This window comes from Ranitomeya imitator, chromosome 3 (assembly GCF_032444005.1).
Source record: "Ranitomeya imitator isolate aRanImi1 chromosome 3, aRanImi1.pri, whole genome shotgun sequence".
Classification (NCBI taxonomy): Eukaryota; Metazoa; Chordata; class Amphibia; order Anura; family Dendrobatidae; genus Ranitomeya; species Ranitomeya imitator.
In genome coordinates, this window is record NC_091284.1 from 337,528,452 (window position 1) to 337,545,461 (window position 17,010).

The following is a 17,010-nucleotide window of genomic DNA, read 5'->3' on the forward strand; positions in this document are numbered from 1 at the left end:
TTTCGGTGAGTAAATTAACTAGTCTAGATTAATTTGCATAAGGCGAACGTTTAAAAAAAACATTGGGGGACCTGACACGTTCCCTTTACATAAAACTTGTAGTCACTGAGAAATGCTAAAGGTACCGTTACACTAAACGACTTACCAACGATCACGACCAGCGATACGACCTGGCCGTGATCGTTGGTAAGTCGTTGTGTGGTCGCTGGGGAGCGGTCACACAGACAGCTCTCTCCAGCGACCAACGATGCCGATGTCCCCGGGTAACCAGGGTAAACATCGGGTTACTAAGTGCAGGGCCGTGCTTAGTAACCCGATATTTACCCTGGTTACCATTGTAAAAGTAAAAAAAAAAAAAAACAGTACATACTTACATTCCGATGTCTGTCACGTCCCCCGCCGTCAGCTTCCCGCACTGACTGTGTCAGCGCCGGCCGTAAAGCAGAGCACAGCGGTGACGTCACCGCTGTGCTCTGCTTTATGGCCGGCGCTGACAGTGCAAGGAAGCTGACGGCGGGGGACGTGACAGACATCGGAATGTGAGTATGTACTGTTTTTTTTTTTTTTTTTACTTTTACAATGGCAACCAGGGTAAATATCGGGTTACTAAGCGCGGCCCTGCGCTTAGTAACCCGATATTTACCCTTGTACAAGTGAACACATCGCTGGATCGGCGTCACACACGCCGATCCAGCGATGACAGCGGGTGATCAGTGACCAAAAAAAAGGTCCTGATCATTCCCCAATGACCAATGATCTCCCAGCAGGGGCCTGATCGTTGGTCGCTGTCACACATAACGAGATCGTTAGCGGGATCGTTGCTTCGTCACAAAAAGCGTGACGTTGCAACGATATCGTTAACTAAATCGTTATGTGTGAAGGTACCTTAAGACTTCTTTACAGTTTTAGCTACAGACTACAGCAGTATAATATCCTAGTGTGGACCTGGATTTGCATTTATTTACCAGCAGGGCAGATTTTTCACTTTTTTTCCATCCTACATAAATAAAACTGTTAAAGCAAGCTCACAGTTAAAGGGATTGGCCAATTGCTCGTTAGCGCAGCTTTCTTCAAGTTTTAATTCTTTGTTATACGTATTTTTCCCGATCTCCTCGTGGGTGATTTATGTCCAAATTATATAATTACATTAAATATACATTAAAAAAAAGAGAGTACATAGAAGCAAAATGGTGTAACCTTTGGAATGAAACCCCATTGCATAAATGATTTTTAGCGCAAAATACATGCATTTAAGTACATAAATTGTACCCAAAGCTGGACAACCTCTTTAAAGATTTCACATATGTAGATAGATATAAAAGAACACCATCAATCGTAGCATCTGTCATTCTGATAATTCTCAGAATCTGTGTTTGCGATTCTACCAACTGATAGGTCACCACAGCATTACCACATTTCGTTCAGGTTATAAAACCTAAGGATGGACTTGGACTTAATGTATTATGTATGCCAAAATGCTCCCAAATTACGGCAATCTAAATGAGGCCTGTGTTGATGTCTGGGCACCAAACTATCAGATGGTGGTCTATAGTGGGAAAACAGTCTAAGTGCTCTTTCACACATCAGTGTTTCCGTTATGTGTAGCGAGTTTTCACACATTCCGAAGACACATACACACGTAGACTCATGTGTCCGCTGACATGTCCATTTTTGTAACAGCAGCACAAGCCGCAAAATATCCTGCAAATGTGCATACTGATGACACATGGAAAATATCCGTGTGCCATCACTGTGACAAGTACCGGTGTCTGGGAATCAGAGGTACTGTTAGCGCTGTTCCCTGAGCAGGTGACAGCTGTTGGGAGTATTTATTTGCCTGCACTATAAAAAATAAATGAAAGAAAAATAAATGACGTGGATTCCCCTTTATTTTTGATAACCAGCCAGGCAAAACTGACAGTTGTGGGCTGCAAACCTCAGCTGTCAGCTTTAGCAAAACTGATTATCAAGAATACAGGGGTCCCCACACAGTTTTTTTTTTTTTTTTAAATTAAGCAAATAAATTTAAACAATGGTGTGGGGTCCCCCTTATTTTTGACAACTACCAAGTTGAAGCAGACAACTGGGAGCTGGTATTCTCAGCCTAGTAAGGGGAGCATGGATAGGTGGCATCCATTAGATGTGCCAATTGTAGCGCTCTGCCCAGCTCTTCTCACTTGCACTATAGCGGTGGCAAGTGGGGTTCATATTTGTGGGGCTGATGTCACCTTTGTATTGTCAGGTGACATCAAGCCCACGGCTTAGTAATTTTATAGGCGAGTATAAGGGTGTTTATTTTTAAATAAAGTAAAAGTGTGTTTTGTGTGTTGTTTTTATTTCAAATAGAGCACTTTATTCTTACTGTGTGTTTATTTACAATATAACTATAGAATTAGTAATGGATAAGCGTCTAACGCCTCTCCATTAATAACCTGTGGGTTTGATGTCACCATACAATACAAAGGTGACATCAATCCCACTTGCCACCGCCACAGGGCAAGTGGGAAGAGTCGGGCAAAGCACCAGAATTGGCTCATCTAATAGTTGCGTCTTATTCGGGGTGGCTGCGGGATGCTATTTTTAGGGGAAGTAGGGGCAATAACCATGGCCCCTTACCAACCTGAGAATACCAGCCAATGGCTGTCTGCTTTAGCTTGGTTGTCAAAAATGGGGAGGACCACAGGCTTTTTTTATTTATTTAAATAATACAAAAATGAAAAAAAAAATGTGAGGGGACCACTCTAATCTTGATAACCAGCCTTGCTAAAGCTGACTGCTGAGGGTTGCTACCCATAGCAGTCAGTTATGCATGGCTGGTTATCAAAAATACACAGGAACCCATGCAATTTAAAAAAAAAAAAAAAAAAAAAAGATTTATAGTGCAGGCACCGGGGTATGAATACTCCCATCAACTGCTGCCTGCTCTAGCTGTTAGCAGTTGAATGCAATTGTAAACATTGAGTCCTGCTCGCACTGATTGCTGTGCAAGCAGTGAACAAGGATGCAAGCTTTCTTCAGCACCCGGAGCTGGGGGAACAGCGCGTACACTATCACCGATTCCCAGGCACCGGTATGTGTGATACTGATGCGGCTTTTACTGTTTTTTTCCAGTATCGGAAATACAGTTTCTTGCGAAAGCACTCGGCCCCCTGGAACTTTTCAACCTTTTCCCACATATCATGCTTCAAACATAAAGATACCAAATGGAAATATTTGGTGAAGAATCAACAACAAGTGGAACACAATTAGTTGAACAAAAATTTATTGGTTATTTTAAATCGTTTAGGAAATTCAAAAACTGAAAAGTGGGGCGTGCAATATTATTCGGCCCCTTTACTTTCAGTGCAGCAAACTCACTCTAGAAGTTCATTGTGGATCTCTGAATGAACCAATGTTGTCCTAAATGCCTAATGATGATAAATGTAATCCACCTGTGTGTAATCCATTCTCCGTATAAATGTATCTGTTCTGTAATAGTCTCAGGGTTCTGTTTGAAGCACACAGAGCATTATGAAGACCAAGGAACACAACAGGCAGGTCCGTGATACTGTTGTGGAGAAGTTTAAAGCAGGGTTTGGATACAAAACGATTTCCAAAACTTTAAACATCCCAAGGAGCACTGTGTAAGTGATCATATTGAAATGGAAGGAGTATCATACTACTGCAAATCTACGAAGACCCGGCCGTCCCTCTAAACTTTCATGTCAAACAAGGAGAAGACTGATCAGAGATGCAGCCAAGAGGCCCATGATAACTCTGGATGAACTGCAGAGATCTACAGCTGAGGTGGGACAGTCTGTCCATAGGACAACAACCAGCCGTACACTGCACAAATCTGGCCTTTATGGAAAAGTGGCAAGAAGAAAGCCATTTCTCAAAGATATCCATAAAAAGTGTTGTTTAAAGTTTGCAACAAGCCACCTGGGAGACACACCAAACATGTGGAAGAAGGTGCTCTGGTCAGATGAAACCAAAATCGAACTTTTTGGCAACAAAGCCAAACGATATATTAGGCCTAAAGGCAACACAGCTCATCACCCTGAACACACCATCTCCACTGTCAAACATGGTGGTGGCAGCATCATGGTTTGGCTTTTCTGCAGCACGGACAGGGAAGATGGTTACAATTGATGGGAAGATGGATGGAGCATAATACAGGACCATTCTTGAAGAGAACTGTTGAGAGTATGCAAGAGACATGAGACTGGGACTGAGATTTGTCTTCCAACAAGACAATGATCCCTAACATAAAGCAAAATCTACAATGGAATAGTTCACAAATAATCATATCCAGGTGTTAGAATGACTAATTCAAAGTCCAGACCTCAATCCAATCGAGAATCTGAGGAAAGAGCTGGAAACTGCTGTTCACAAACGATCCCCATCAAACCTCACTGAGCTCGAGCTGTTTGCCGAGGAAAAATGGGCAAGAATTTCAGTCTCTCGGTGTATAAAACTGATAGAGACATACCCCAAGCAACTTGCAGCTGTAATCGCAGCAAAAGGTGGCGCAACAAAGTATTAAGTCAAAGGGGCCGAATAATATTGCACGCCCCACTTTACAGTTTTTGAAGTTCCACAAAAATTTTAAATAACCAATAAATTTCCTTCAACTTCACAATTGTGTTCCACTTGTTGATTCTTCACCAAAAGCTTACATTTGGTATCTTTAGGTTTGAAGCATGATATGTGGGAAAAGGATGAAAAGTTCCAGGGGGTGAATAATTTCACAAGGCACTGTATCAGGAAAGAGCACTAAGGCTATGTTCACAAGTTGCATTTTTGCTGTGTTTTTTTATGCAGTCAAAACCTGCCATCGTGGCAGTAAAGAAACGGTTTACCAGATGCAGGTTTTGCTGCTCTTTTTAGTGCATCATTGACTACAGTACGTTTAATAAAATTTTGTTTTTTTGTCACCAAAAACACAGCAAAATACAAAACTGCATTTTGTGCACTTTCTCATAGCTTTCTAAAACTCTGTAAGAATTATGAAAGATTTGACACGTTGCAGATTTAAAAAACGCAGCAGTTTTCCAATTCTGTAAGGAAAAAGCAACCAAATACGTGAATGAGATTTCAGAAATGTCATAGCTTTGAAAATATGCAGCCAAGAAAATGCTGAAAAAATGCAATGTGGGAACATAGCCTTAAACTGTATTACTGTTTGAGAGATACTGGCCACGGACTATTCGACCAAGGCCCGTAGAGTGGAGTCCACTCCTCTATGGGATACAGACCTTTTCCAGCACTGATTACATCAATATTATTGTACTTTATCAGATATTTTCTTGCTGTGTTTATTAGTGATTTACTTGCTCGTCAGTTCATCCTCACTAATCAATGTTTCTATTCAGTAACAGCAAGCAGAGGAAGACGTACTGGTTGGATTTTATGTATACCTAAGGTCAGACAGGAGATTACCAAATGTAAATATAAAGCAATCCTATCAATCTCTTCTGTATCTCAAGGTCTCAATTCATTATGCTTCCAGCAACTAGAGTTGAGCATATTTGCTCAGGTTACCTCCCGGTTTGTTGGGCTTTCCATGCTTGTGTTGTGACTGTGAAACAGGTGAACGGCCAGCGCGATCCAGGAAGCCGGGTTCCCTCTGCAGCTTATTTGGCAATCGCTATAGCTTGCCAAATAAGATGGAACCCGAGCAAATTCGCTCATCTCTACCAGCTACTAGGCCCATTGTGTGGATGGGGATAGTAGACCAAGGGGAGCCGTCATCACAGAGGTCCCAGGTGATGGACTTATGGAATGTGCTTCATTCTGTGAGCTATAGGGAAACATTTAAGGAGGTTGGAGAAAAAGACGCCACAAGTTTAATCAGGCAGATGCTGGAGTGACGTCGAAGTGGAGTGACGTCGAAGGATGACGTCCTGGAGGACATGTATGGATGGCCTATGGAGTTTGGAGATCAGTTGCAGGCTGGGCTAGACACACGTGATATTGTTGAGGAATTTGTTTTCTGGATTTCAGTAACTTTCTTAACTGGAACTATTGCTGCAGGATACATGGGCTTTGGTTGTGTTGCCTATCATTTGGAGGAGCCTCGACTGTGACTACAAACTACACTGGCGGGAGATACGAAATCTGTCGGCTAACCAAAAGCTGGGAGACAGTGAGTAACGCCTTGTACTGGGGCAGTGGGACTATCGGCTCCAGGGAGGAGATCTTGTGTACTGATGACATTGTATTTTGGCCATCTACCTGGATTTGTTGTAAAACCATGGATGTACGGAATAAAAAATAGTTGCATTGTTAACCTGCCTAGGTGATTATTATAACCCACAACTTCAGATCTTCACACCATTACTGGGAAAACAACTGTTACCTGCCATAGAAGAAAGTCACTGAGTCGGACTTCACCAGAGGTACGGATTAGAAGGTCAGGGTCAGGGGAGTTTGACGTGTACAAACACTGGTCCAGCAAATTCTCTGATACATCCCTAAGTAACAAAAACATGAAAGATCACTAGAAAATAACAAAGGCTAATTTAAATATATACACAGGGTACGGAAAGTATTCATACCTCTTTACAATTTTTCACTCTTTGTTTCATTGCAGCCATTTGATAAATTCAAAAATAGGGATTTTTGTGTACTCACCGTAAAATCCTTTTCTCCGAGTCATTCATTGGGGGACACAGACCGTAGGTGTATGCTGCTACCACTAGGAGGCTGCCACTAAGGCTACGTTCACATTTGCGTTGTGCGGGGCTACGTTGGCGACGCAACGCACAACGCAAACAAGAACGCATGCAAAACGCATAGTTTTGCGACGCATGCGTCCTTTTTTGCCGGATTTTGGACGCAAAAAAAAGTCGTAGTTACTCACCGATAACGGTGTTTCTCGGAGCCCATGACAGCACTACGGAGAGAGGGGATCCGCCCTTCAGGGACAGGAAACCTACAGATAAAAGGGCGGTACCTCTCCCTCGCATCAGTTGGTTTACAGAGCATCGGAGGACCTCCAGGTTAGTTTACAACAGAGAAAAAAATCATATTACAACATTTCTTAAAAGAGGAACCCCGTGCCTATACTCAAACTATATACAGCATATAAATTATATGTAATTAAAGGTGCTCACCGCACACGTGATGGGAGGGAATAAGCGAGTGCTGTCATGGGCTCCGAGAAACACCGTTATCGGTGAGTAACTACAACTTTCTCGGTCTCCCATGACAGCACTACGGAGAGAATTGCAGAGACTAAGCTTAGGGAGGGACCACTGCCTCGAGAACCCTTCGTCCGAAGGTTAAGTCAGACACAGAGGCTAGATTTAATCTATAGTGTCTAAAAAAGGTCGATGGTGATGACCAGGTGGCCGCTTTACAGATTTGCTCTATTGATACCTCTGACCTCTCAGCCCATGAGGTAGCTACTGCTCTTGTGGAATGTGCTCTTATACCATCTGGGATCTCATTCCCCGAGGATGAATATGCCAAGACTATCGCCTCCTTTATCCACCTCGCCAAAGTACCCTTGGATGCCCGAAATCCTTTTCTGGGACCCTGGAAACAGACAAACAGAGAGCCTTCCTTCCTATACTCTCTGGTGGAATCTAAGTATTGGATTAAGCACCTTCTGACGTCTAGATTATGGAAATTTTGCTCTTTCTCATTTTTTGGGTTTGGACAAAAGGATGGCAGGGAGACTTCTTGTGACCTATGGAATTTTGATGCCACTTTTGGCAAATAGGCCGGGTCAGGTCTAAGAGTGACTATCATCTAATATTTTAGTGAAGGGTGGATTAGAGGATAAGGCTTGAATGTCACTTATTCTGCGTGCGGATGTTAACGCTACCAAGAGAATGGTTTTAAGTGATAGAGTTTTAATGGAAATCGTCTCTATGGGTTCGAATGGAGGACTCGTTAATGCTGAGAGGACTAAATTTAAGTCCCATGAGGGCACTTTCTGAGCGACTAATGGCTTTGATCTTGTCACCGCCTTAACAAATCTAATTATCCATGGGTTGGCCGCAATATTATGGTTATAGAGTGCTCCTAGAGCTGCTATTTGTACTTTAAGAGTACTAACCGACAACCCCTGTTCCAGACCTTTTTGTAGGAACTCCAGTATTTTAGGAATTGAGGGCCCATCTTGGACTTTTACTTTGGAGACGGACAGAAATTTTTTCCAAGTTTTCCCATATATTTTAGTAGTGATGGGTTTTCTACTTTTTAACAACGTGGTAACTAAATTATCCGAGAAACCTCTTTCTTTTAATAGTCTCCGTTCAAAAACCAGGCTGTCAAATGTAAGTTCGATTCCTGTGGGTGGAAGATCGGCCCTTGATGTAGAAGGTCTGGTATATTCGGCAGGACCCATGGGTCCGAGACCGAAAGCATCCTCAGCCAGGAGAACCACGTCCTTTTTGGCCAGAACAGGGCTATGAGGATCATTTTCGTTTTGTCCTCTCTGACTTTCCGAATGACTGCCGGGATCAGAATAGTTGGAGGAAAAGTATAAGTTAATTTTTGAGTCCACGGAATCATAAAGGCATCTAGAGCCTGTGGATTCCCTATCGGGTTCAACGAGCAGAATTTTTTCACCTTTTTGTTTTTGTAATTGGCGAATAGATCTATTGTCGGTGCTCCCCACATTTTTGTGATCTGATCGTAGATGGAATGGTTTAGGGACCACTCTCCTTGTTTTAACAGCGATCGACTCAGGTAATCTGCTCTCTCGTTATTTGAACCCTGAATGTGTAGCGCAGAGAGGGATAGTAGATTTTCTTCTGCAAGGTTGAAAATTTTGGCTGAACAACTCATGAGTGCCTGAGACCTTGTTCCTCCCTGGTGGTTTATATACGCTACAGTCACTTTGTTGTCCGAAAAAATTCGGACATGATGTCCCTGAATATAGGTCAGAAAAGAAAGAAGAGCCTGAAGCACTGCCCAAAGTTCTTTTTGGTTTGAGGATGCTGATATTTCCTGAACTGACCAGGTTCCCTGGGCCACTCTGTCCCCCATATGAGCCCCCCACCCTGTGGGACTCGCATCGGTTGTTATCACCCGGGATATTTGTGTCACCCAAGGAACTCCCTTTGATAAGTTTTGGCTCTCTGCCCACCAACGAAGGGAATGAATAACTGAGGAACTCAGGGTGATTTGACTTTCCAATTTGTCTTTTAGTATTGACTGCCATTCGAGTACGTGCCACTGAAGTTCTCTTGTGTGGAACTGTGCAAAGGGTATCGCTGGTAGGCATGAGGACAGAGAGCCTAGTAGTGACATTGCTCTCCTTAGAGTCATGGAAGGATGGTGAAAAGTTCGCGTTATCATGGCTAATATGTTGTCTTTTTTGGGGTTTGGAAGTCGGCATTCTTGTACTCGGGAGTCTAATGTCAGACCTAGGAACTCCTGTACTTGACAGGGTTCCAACTTTGATTTTTTTAAGTTTATGAGCCACCCCAAGTCAGTCAAGATAGTCATTACCCGGTCCCTCTGTTCTTTGCAACTTTGGGCCGAGTTGCTTACGATGAGAAAGTCGTCTAGGTAAGGGACTATTAATATATTTTGTTCCCTTATGTGGGCCATCATTTCCGCTATTACCTTCGTGAATATTCGAGGGGCTATAGAGATTCCGAACGGAAGAGCTCTGTACTGAAAAAATCTTAATTGTCCTTTTATGGGAACTGCCAATCTCAGGAATTTTTGAGACTGATTGTGGATGGGCACATGATAATATGCATCGGTTAGGTCTATCACGACCATGTAGCAATTCGGAAACAGGATTTTTATGGTGGACTTTATTGTTTCCATTTTGAATTTGTAATTTTTTACGTATTTGTTCAGGTTTTTTAGATTTATAATGGTCCGAAAGGACCCGTCGGGTTTTGGTACTAAAAAAAGAGGGGAGAAAAACCCTTCTCCTACTTCCTGAGGAGGGATTTCTTGAATCACAGATTTTTGCAGTAGGGAAATGATTTCTTTCTCTAAAGCTGCTTGTTCTGCCACTGAAGATCTTATTTTCGTTTCTATGTACTTCCGGGGAGGAAAAGAAATAAAATCTATATTTAGACCGTACTGTATGATGTTTAGAATCCAGGTGTTGTTGGATATTTTCTCCCAGGCGGGAAGGAAAGATGTGAGTCTTCCCCCTACCGTAGGCACAATGTCATTTGGCGGGTTTTTTGTCACGAGAGGTGTTGCCAAAGAGGTAACCTCTATCCCTTCTCCTGCCTTCTTCCCATTTATTCTGCTCCCTGGGGGGTCTGCGGCGGAAAAATCTCCGATTCCGAAAGGACTGCCTGAATGGGGCTGGGCCCAAATTTGGAAACCCTTTCTTTTTGTCTCCTGCTTTTTGGAGAATGTCATCCAGGGTCTCTCCAAACAGAAAATTTCCTTCACACGGAATAGAACATAGCTTTAGCTTTGTCTGGAGATCCCCAGGCCAGCTTTTGAGCCATAAGGTTCTTCTGGCTGCGTTGGAGAGAGCAGCGGCCTTAGATGTTAACCGTACGGAGTCTGCCGAGGAGTCCGCCAGGAATGCTGCTGCTGCTCTGATTGCAGAAATAGAATCCAGTAATTTATTCCTGGGTAGCCCGTCTCTAATTTGACTCTCTAATTGATCGATCCATACCATCAGAGATCTGGAGGTGCAGGTAGCCGCAACAGTAGGCCTCAAGCTACCCCCAGCCGATTCCCATGCCCCTTTAAGAAATGTGTCTGCTTTTTTATCTAAAGAGTCTCTGAGGGTACCCATGTCCTCGAACGGGAGCGCAAATTTTTTCGAGGCTTTTGCCACCGCTACATCCAACTTTGGTGCCTTATCCCAGGAAGTGGATGCGTCATCTTCGAAGGGATACTTTCTTTTAAGCGAGGGCACTGAAGAGTTTCTCCTATCAGGTTTTTCCCATTCTTTTTTAATTAGGGATTGGACATTGGGATTTAAAGGAAAGGTTTTCCGTTTTTTTTGTCCCAAGCCACCAAACATAACGTCTTGGGCTGTTTTGTCAGGTTTAGGCTCCTCCACCCCCATAGTAGCCCTAACAGCTCTCACTAAGGCATCCACTTCCTCGAGAGGAAAACAATGTCGGCCTGAATCTTCCTCGGAGGAGGATAGGGAGGAGTCAGAATCGTCCGAATCTGCGTCATCAGATGAGGATCGGACAGAGTGGGATTGTACTGTTTCCTTTACTTTATCTTTTCCTTTTTTGGAGGAAGATACAGCATTCTGAACCTCAGATCTAATAATATTTTTTAGCTCTGATGCAAAGTCGAGAGTCTCCTCACATAGCACACGCTGGATACAGGATTTACAAAGCTTTTTGTCCCAGGCTACTGGTAAAGCTTTGTCACAGATGGGGCAGGATTTGTTTTTCCTTTTCTCCAGCTTCTTCTTTCCCTATTAAGGGAGAAGAGGGAGCCCTATTATAATACATTCACGAAGATCAACTCACCATTCGGACGTGCAGGCAGGTACCGGTTCTGGAGGGGGCCCTGGGTCTGGAATGGAAGGTTCCCGAGGAGGTGAACTAGTCTTCGCAGCAGACCTGCTGCGCTGTGTAGAACGGCTGCTAGACCCACTCCTAGCGCTCTTAGGGTCTGTCTTCTTGTGGTGCTGCTGCCTAGGCTGCAGCTCCTGTGGATCGCTGTCCTCCATGATTTACAGGGAGATGGTGCGACAACTGTGTGTGCACCATCTCCCTATTTGTATTTGGCGCCACCTCCGGCGTTCCCCCGCACTTCCGGTCCTGCGTCACGTCCAGGGAGAAGAGAAGCTACCGCGCATGCGCGCGGCGATGACCCGGAAGTCCTGCCGCATTTCCGGAGCGGCGGCCATCTTAGTACACCCGGAGCGTGCGCTTGTCGGCACAGAAGCTCCGGGTGATCCAGCGCCCCTTCCTCTCTCAGAATCGGCGGCGTTCTCCCTCCGCTCACCCTGAAGAACCCCTCGGTTCCAGCGGTGGCGGCTTCGGGAGCCGGACAAGCCGCGGCAGGAGCCTCCTCGCTGCCGGTACTCGACCGCCCGGTCCCGGTCCATCGGTCTTCATACAGGTACCACCGGAAAGAGGTTCCCTGTTCAAGGACGGGAAACCAACTGATGCGAGGGAGAGGTACCGCCCTTTTATCTGTAGGTTTCCTGTCCCTGAAGGGCGGATCCCCTCTCTCCGTAGTGCTGTCATGGGAGACCGAGAAAATGCATCTTGCTGCGTCCTCTGCGCCCTAACGCTTGCGGCACAAAAGACGCATGCATCGCAAAACGCATGACCATGCGCCCCCATGTTAAATATAGGGGCGCATGCGTCGCCCCGGCTGCGCCCGACGCAGCCCGGCAGAACGCAAATGTGAACGTAGCTTAAGTGATACAAAGAAAGTTAGCTCCTCCCCTGCAGTATACACCCTCCTGCTGGCTCTCAGCTAACCAGTTCGGTGCAAAAGCAGTAGGAGATCAATAACAACATATGAGAGTACAGCATATCATATTATGAGAGTATAGCATGTCAAACTAGAAAACATGCATAAACTAATAACAGGGTGGAAGCTATGTCCCCCAATGAATGGCTCGGAGAAAAGGATTTTACGGTGAGTACACAAAAATCCCTATTTCTCCTTCGCTTCATTGGGGACACAGACCGTGGACTGTCCCAAAACAGTCCCTGGGTGGGGACAACATCAGATCTGGCCCTGTGTAACCGCTACTTACAAGTGCGCCACCGCGGCCTGCAGAGTCCACCTGCCCAGACTCACATTTGTGGAAGTGTGGGAATTATAGTGCTTCAAGAATGCATGTGGACTGGATGAATCCGCAAGCTTGCAAGCATGCTTTGCTGATGCCTAGTGCCTAGAACCCGCGATAGACAGGGAGATAGGCTGACATCTAACACGCAAGGACTCCTGGATGGTGAAACTAATCCACCAGGCCAACATGGCTGATGAAACGGTAAACCCTTCCTTCAACCAACAGAAAGTCTTCCTCTTATCGTCAGGAAGCCCAAATAAAGTGTCCAACCTTCGGAAGGACGCCGTCCTCGATACGTACCTAGTCAGAGCACTCACTTCGTCCACAATATGGGGAACCCATTCCGTTTTGTGGACTGGAGCCGAAAGAGAGGAGGGAAGAACGATGCCCTCGTAACAGTGGGAATATAATACCACCTTGGTAACAAGGGAAGGGGATGGCCCGAGGACAACCTTGCCTTGATGGTAAAAAAGGAAAAAAGTCTGAAAGAACAGAGCGGTAAGCTCTGAAGACTCATCAGGATGACAAGATCGCAGAGAAAAAAGGGCGACCTCCCCTGATAGAAAAGTCTGTCCAGATCAAAAGGAGTCTACTGTAAGACTCCCAGGACCAATAAGGTCCCAAAGATCTAACTGTATGCGATAGGGAAGAACTACATGTGAAAACTCCCTGCGAGAAAGTCCCTACTTGCAGTTTTGTTGCAATAAGATGGAAAGATACTAGCTCCGCAAACAAAAAACTGATGTGGTCAGTGCAGATCTCCAAGGATCACTGGGGCCCTTTCTGCTTCCGAAAGGCTTTTGGAAGTAGTGGAAGAGGGGTTATGGAAACTGGTACCACGGAAGAACCAGAGCATGCACTGCGATGGCTCTCGAGGCCGAACCATGAACTCGAGTAAATCGGCGTTCAGTATGGACATCATCCAATCTACAACTGGAGAGCTCCAGTGAAGGCAGATCTGATGGAAGACTTCAGGGTGAAGTTCCCACTCACTTGAGGCGGAACCCTGACGGCTGAATATGTCTGCCGCCCAGAGTTCTATTCCTGGGATATGTACTGCCGAGAGCACCAAATGATAGATCTCGGCCCATCAGAGAATGTGAGGTACCACGGTCATGGCGCCTGACCATGGGTACCTGCTAGATGATTGACGTATGGCACAGCCGTGGCATTATCCAATTGAATTCGGATGGGGTGACCCGCCAGAAGGCAGTGGACCTGTTGTAGGACTAGTCGTACCGTTCGGATCCCCAGAGCAATGATCGGGAGAAGACGACTGGCATTGGTAGTTACTAATAACCATTGAACCAGGAGAAAGGCCCTGGATGAGGAAGGAGCTCAGAGACTACCCTCTGAAAGTCTGTTTGACTTGCTGAAAACGAGCGGAGCGAAGGAAATTGCTTCCATTGTCGTCACCATTTTTCCTCAGAACCCTCCTAGCAAATCGAATGAAAGCAGGGGATGAGTGATCAACTGTGGATGCTCCCTCTTGAAGGGCCACGACCTTGTCTCGAGGGACAATTACCATCCTTCTGGAAGTGTGTAGGATCATCCTCAAAAAGGATATCTGCTGGGCTGGAAATGAGGAAAACTTGTCTAAGTTTAGCTGCCAGCCCAGGTGGACCAAATAGGGCAGGACTACCACGCCTCTAGGGTGCAAGAGGAACATGACAGCCGCCATGACCCTTGCGAACACTCTGGGTGCGGTAGCAAGGCCGAAGGGTAAGGTCGTGACTTGAAAATGCTGTTCGCGAATGGAAAAGCGAAGGAATTTTTGAAGAGGGGAAAAATAGGAATGTGAGGGTAAGCATCCCAAATGTTGATGGATGCCAGAAACTCCACCTATTTCTGTTATAGTAATGGCTGAGCGGAGGAACTCCATCCGAAGGAGGACCTTGTCAAAGGTTGTTAGAAGTTTGAGGTCGGTCCAGGATCGGTCTTATTTTTCGTTCCCCTTTTTGGAACCAAGATCCCTTAGATCTAGACTGTCCTGGACAACCCTTACACTGCTGGTTTGGTCTGTAGGGAAAATACGATCCTTTGTTAGTCTCCCGCTCAAAAGATATAATTGGCCAGCTGTACTGTCTTCGGGAAAAGGTTACTGGTGTGAATCAAAGTAGTTAAGGTCTCCAACCTGGAGACCATTGCTCTAGCAATCCATGAGGCGGCTAGGGAGGGTAGAGCGCTGAACCCGAAGCCGCGAGAAGGAACGAACCAGATTTGCTATCTGACAGACCGTGGTATTTTTAATTGATGATACATCAGGCAGGGATACTGGTAGGTATACCACAGGAGATTCTACCCGGTTAATCTGCCAAGTGGCAGAATGCGTAGCTGCATCCAGCAGGTTAGGAAAAAGCCGTCTCTTGCCATTGCCGCTCTCTTTTGACGGTGCAGAGTTAAAAATTAGGAACCTTCGATCCAGGGAAGTGGAGAGGGATCGTCCGCCATCTTGAATCAATGCAGAGGGGGTGCTCGAACGCCAAAAAGGGTGCCTCTGTACATCCACAGAGTTCAGGTCTGCGGGTGGACAGGGCAGGTTATCTGGCGTTAGGCCTGGATGCAGAAGAGGATACGTGGAGGCGACACTCCATGTGCTCGTCTGTTGATGGTGTGGGGAGATCGGTGCCCTTTAACCCCTTCATGACCTAGCCTATTTTGACCTTAAAGACCTGGCCGTTATTTTGCAATTTTAACCAGTATCCCTTTATGAGGTAACTCAGGAACGCTTCAACGGATCCTAGCGGTTCTGAGACTATTTTTTCGTGACATATTGGGGTTCACGTTAGTGGTAAATTTAGATCGATAATTTTTGCGTTTGTGAAAAAAATGGAAATTTGGCTAAAATTTTGAAAATTTCGGAATTTTCAAATTTTGAATTTTTATTCTGTTAAACGAGAGAGTTATGTGACACAAAATAGTTAATAAATAACATTACCCACATATCTACTTTACATCAGCACAATTTTGGAAACAAAATTTTTTTTTGCTAGGAAGTTATAAGGGTTAAAATTTGACCAGCGATTTCTCATTTTTACAGCAAAATTTACAAAACCATTTTTTAGGGACCACCTCACATTTGAAGTCAGTTTGAGGGGTCTATGTGGCTGAAAATACCCAAAAGTGACACCATTCTAAAAACTGCACCCCTCAAGGTGCTCAAAATGACATTCAAGAAGTTTATTAACCCTTCAGGTGCTTCACAGCAGCAGAAGCAACATGGAAGGAAAAAATGAACATGAACTTTTTAGTCACAAAAATGATCATTTGGCAACAATTTTTTTTATTTTCCCAAGGGTAAAAAGAGAAACTGGACCCCAAAAGTTATTGTACAATTTGTCCTGAGTACACTGATACCTCACATGTGGGGGTAAACCACTGTTTGGGCACACGGCAGGGCTCGGAAGGGAAGGAGCGCCATTTGACTTTTTGAATGAAAAATTAGCTCAAATCGTTAGCGGACACCATGTCGCGTTTGGAGAGCCCCTGTGTGCCTAAACATTGAAGCTCTCCCACATGTGACCCAATTTTGGAAACTAGACCTCCCATGGAACTAATCTAGATGTGCAGTGAGCACTTTGAACCCCCAAGTGCTTCACAGAAGTTTACAACGCAGAGCCGTGGAAATAAAAAATCATTTTTCTTTCCTCAAAAATAATGTTTTAGCAAGCAATTTTTTTTTATTTTCACAAGGGTAACAGGAGAAATAGGACTCCAATAATTGTTGCCCAGTTTGTCCTGAGTATGGTGATACCCCATATGTGGGGGTAAACCACTGTTTGGGCACAAGTCGGGGCTCGGAAGGGAAGTAGTGACGTTTTGAAATGCAGACTTTTTTTTTTATTTAAATAGATTTTTATTAACAATATAAAGAAGAACATCAGAATGCCATTTACATTACAATATGTCACATACACATTTTCTTATTTTAATAAACCCCAACATTACCCCAACAGCCCCCCTCCCCCATTAGACAGCTCATTCCCAATCTGCACCCCTCTGAGGCCATCTCTGCCTCGAGTAATTTACCCTTATCCAGGTCTTAAGAAACCCGACTTCTATAGTCCTCATTCCAGTTCAAGCCAAGGAGACCACATTCTATTAAACATTTCTATTCTCCCCCTTTTTTTGTACACCCCCTTTTCCAATTTTAGACCATGTTGTACATATTGGAGAAATTCCCTCCTCGCAGGTGGTTCAGCGTTTATCCAATTTCGTGCTATCACTTTCCTAGCCATGTATAGTAGCCTAGCGATTGCAATCTTCCAGGTATTGTCAACTCCAATTTCTTCCACATATCCCAGCAAGCATAC

The 17,010-nt window shown here is 44.7% G+C and overlaps 1 protein-coding gene across 2 annotated transcripts in view; it reads right to left on the reverse strand.

The window, feature by feature from the left end:
- Window positions 1–17,010, reverse strand: part of DHDDS (dehydrodolichyl diphosphate synthase subunit) — a 77,232-nt gene that overhangs the window by 24,598 nt on the left and 35,624 nt on the right. For both annotated transcript variants that reach the window (XM_069756756.1, XM_069756755.1), the window contains exon 7: window positions 6,341–6,455. In XM_069756756.1, the coding sequence (XP_069612857.1) occupies window positions 6,341–6,455 (115 nt within the window). The remainder of the gene's footprint in view (window positions 1–6,340; window positions 6,456–17,010) is intronic.